General features: G+C 39.1%; 1 protein-coding gene across 1 annotated transcript; it reads left to right on the plus strand.

The window, feature by feature from the left end:
• Window positions 1–2972, plus strand: DI09_245p10 (uncharacterized protein; the record flags this gene model as incomplete). Its single annotated transcript, XM_013382901.1, has 2 exons — window positions 1–1298; window positions 1363–2972. Coding segments are annotated over 2 exons (2908 nt in total), but the record flags the coding sequence as incomplete, so codon positions are not given.

The following is a 2972-nucleotide window of genomic DNA, read 5'->3' on the forward strand; positions in this document are numbered from 1 at the left end:
CAGAGGGATTCGAGTATGGAGAAGTTTCTGGCGGAAATATTCTGAGTTTGAAAAACTCGTCCAAATTCATAGGGGAGTTATCAAAACCAACCCCCTGCTCTTTTCACATAAATTCGTTCTGCTCTTTCTCTTCGGCATCGCAATCGTTGCTTGATGCTTTTTTGACCCGTGGGGTACTTTTTAACTTTGCATTGGACTCGTACATTTTCACACTAGAAAGTGAGGCTCAATCCTTTCATTTATTTGACAGCTACAATGGCACAGCAAAAGACTTTTACGTTATGAAAGAGGGGCGTGAAGACTATTTCGCTGTTATCAAGGGTGAGAAATTCAAGATCCACTCTCCTGCTGAGATCGAGGGAAATTTCTTCGCCTCCTCAAACTTGCCATTTCTATTTGTTTCAGTTGAAAAGTTTTTCCATATCATTATTCCAGTACCTCTGTCAAAACCTGAAGATTCGTACAACTTTACTTTTGTCAAGGCGACGTGTAAAGATTATCATTTCAACATTGAAGGCCATCGTCGAGAGGTCGACTTTGCCATAACCTACTGGCTTGCCTTTTTAAGGTACTATGACAAGGCTATGGAATACGTTTCCTTCTACACGAGCATTTCGTTCAAACTCACTGAAATTGAATTTCTTATTTTGCGAAATATCCTCGAAATCAAGCACCGTGATCTCGACTACCTTGTGGTGCAAGCTTGGGCAAACAATCTCGTTGGAGAAAATGACATCTTTTTCAAAAGCTCTTTAAATGCAGAGGATATGGTCGCAAAGATTACCGACATTGCGAATTTGATTCCCGTTATTCCATTTAAGTATAAAACCCCCCTTTTCTCTTTTCTCCCTAATCTTACGGATCACACACATCTTTGGGCATATTCTAACGATTTAAAGATTTCCTCTAACATTGGCAAACCCTCAGCGTTGCAACCAAATATCTCCAAACTCAAAGAGGCTATCAACTGTCCTAAAAATATTCTGGATTCTTATACAGCTTCAAAATTAACACTGAACAGCTGGGATAAAATCGGATCTTTTAAATTTCCTAGCTGTGTCTCTTTTCTATATGACCTAGCTGACTCATCCAAAAATCTAGCCGATTTTCGGAAAAATTTGAATCATCGCTATCTCAATTTTATACGATTTTATCTTGAAATGGAAGAGAATAGCGTCGAATACAAATTTGCTTGTCTGTCTCATGTTCTTTTCATGGTTTTCAATACATTCCACAATACGGAAAAACTCTCAGCCTTCATTTCCGACTTGAAAGATAAAAAGGTTCCCTCAAGAGGTGTTTGTCATCTATCAATCATCCATGGAATTTCAATCCTTTTCTCCTTACAAAGAGTCGATTAAGATCTCTGCAAGGATCTCATCTCCGCCTACTGATTATGAAAATCTCCTAAGCATAACTATGACAAGGAAAGCTCTTTCATCTGATCTTTTCAAGAAAGCGGCGAGCTTTATATTATTTAGTGACTCTTCTTTATTTGTAGAGAAATTGAAATCAATAGTTTCCACTGATGAGCTTTTTTCTGGATTTCTGCTACGAGCTTTAAAAGATCCGAAGCTTCTTGCGCAAATATTGCTCTGCGGGTCCGTTGAGGAACTCAGGAGCTTTTTCACGGTTAGTGATCAAAACATCCAAGAGCTACTTGATCTTTTGTGGTCTCATTTCATCACATCTTTTTATTGCGAGTCTTCCCTTTTGCAAGAAAATACTTTTTGCGAGGCTCGGCTCCAGAAAAAGGAAGCTTTTACTCAAAAAGGAAGATCTTTGGCTAACCAACCATTAACGGTCACTTTGAAAGATAAGGTTTTCATTCTCATCGAGTTTTTTACGGGATATCCCTTGTATGAAGAGCAGAGAAAAATTATCTCCTGCATTTTAGACAAAATGATGTATGGAAAATCTTACGTTGTGCAGCAAGGAATGGCTGGCGGAAAGACCACACGGTTCGGCCCTGCTGCCGCAATCGTAGCGACGTCGATTTTAAGAAAACTGCCAATCTTCATCTTTCCCAATTCCATCCTCAATCAGAACATTGCCCAATTGCAGCAGTGGCTTTTTGACTTTTTCGGGAAAAGCGTTTTTCAATTCAAATCAGAAAGATCGGCTTATGGATACAGCGGACCGTATCTGCGACATTTTTACTATCGCCTTACAATGGCCCACCATCGCGGAGACGTATTCGTGTCTTCTATGAGCAACATACAATGCCTGTTGAATGCTAGGAAGGAACTGCTGTTGCGAAACAGAAAAGAATCAAACAAGTCTCTTCTTTGGGTTTTGAGGATCTTGCATTTCATTGAACATTATTCGATATTTGTGCTGGACGAAGCAGATGAAATCATGGATGCTTCATTTCTATACAACTTTGACACAAACGAACCACATCAAAAGAACTGGGATCTCATTAATGTGCTTATTGACTGTTTTCTGTTTTTAAGAGACAAAAAGGTATTCCGATCGCAAACTGGAGCCCCGATCACGATTTTTGAGATCAAGGAGCCTCTTACGCCGTTTACTGTTGGGCTCTTCAAACAAAAGTTGAACGAGCAGCTCAAGGATATTTTGTTAAAAACCAGCGATGAAACTCGCGTGTTGATTATTGATAGCATTTTTGTCAATTGTTGGGAAAAAGTCCTAAATGTAGGATATGGAGTATCTCTGGTTTCTCCCGTTCCATATCCCATCCCATATTCGATGGCAAATACACCAAGGGAGGGCAGTAGTTTTGGAAACCAGCTGTTTATCATTGCCATTTCGTTAAAGTTTTACCTTGAAAACGATATGAAAGATCTCAATGTGCCTCCTTTATTTTTCACAGAAGAAAATATCTACTCCACTCTGGAGCTCTATTATGATTATGAGAAACTAGAAAAAATCAAGAGGGAAACCAAGTCATCTGTTTTTGAGCTCTTCAGGCTTTTGAGGGAAAAAATATATGAAAATGACGACAATCT

The sequence above is a fragment of the Mitosporidium daphniae genome (assembly GCF_000760515.2).
Source record: "Mitosporidium daphniae strain UGP3 chromosome Unknown contig-245, whole genome shotgun sequence".
Lineage (NCBI taxonomy): Eukaryota > Fungi > Microsporidia > Mitosporidium > Mitosporidium daphniae.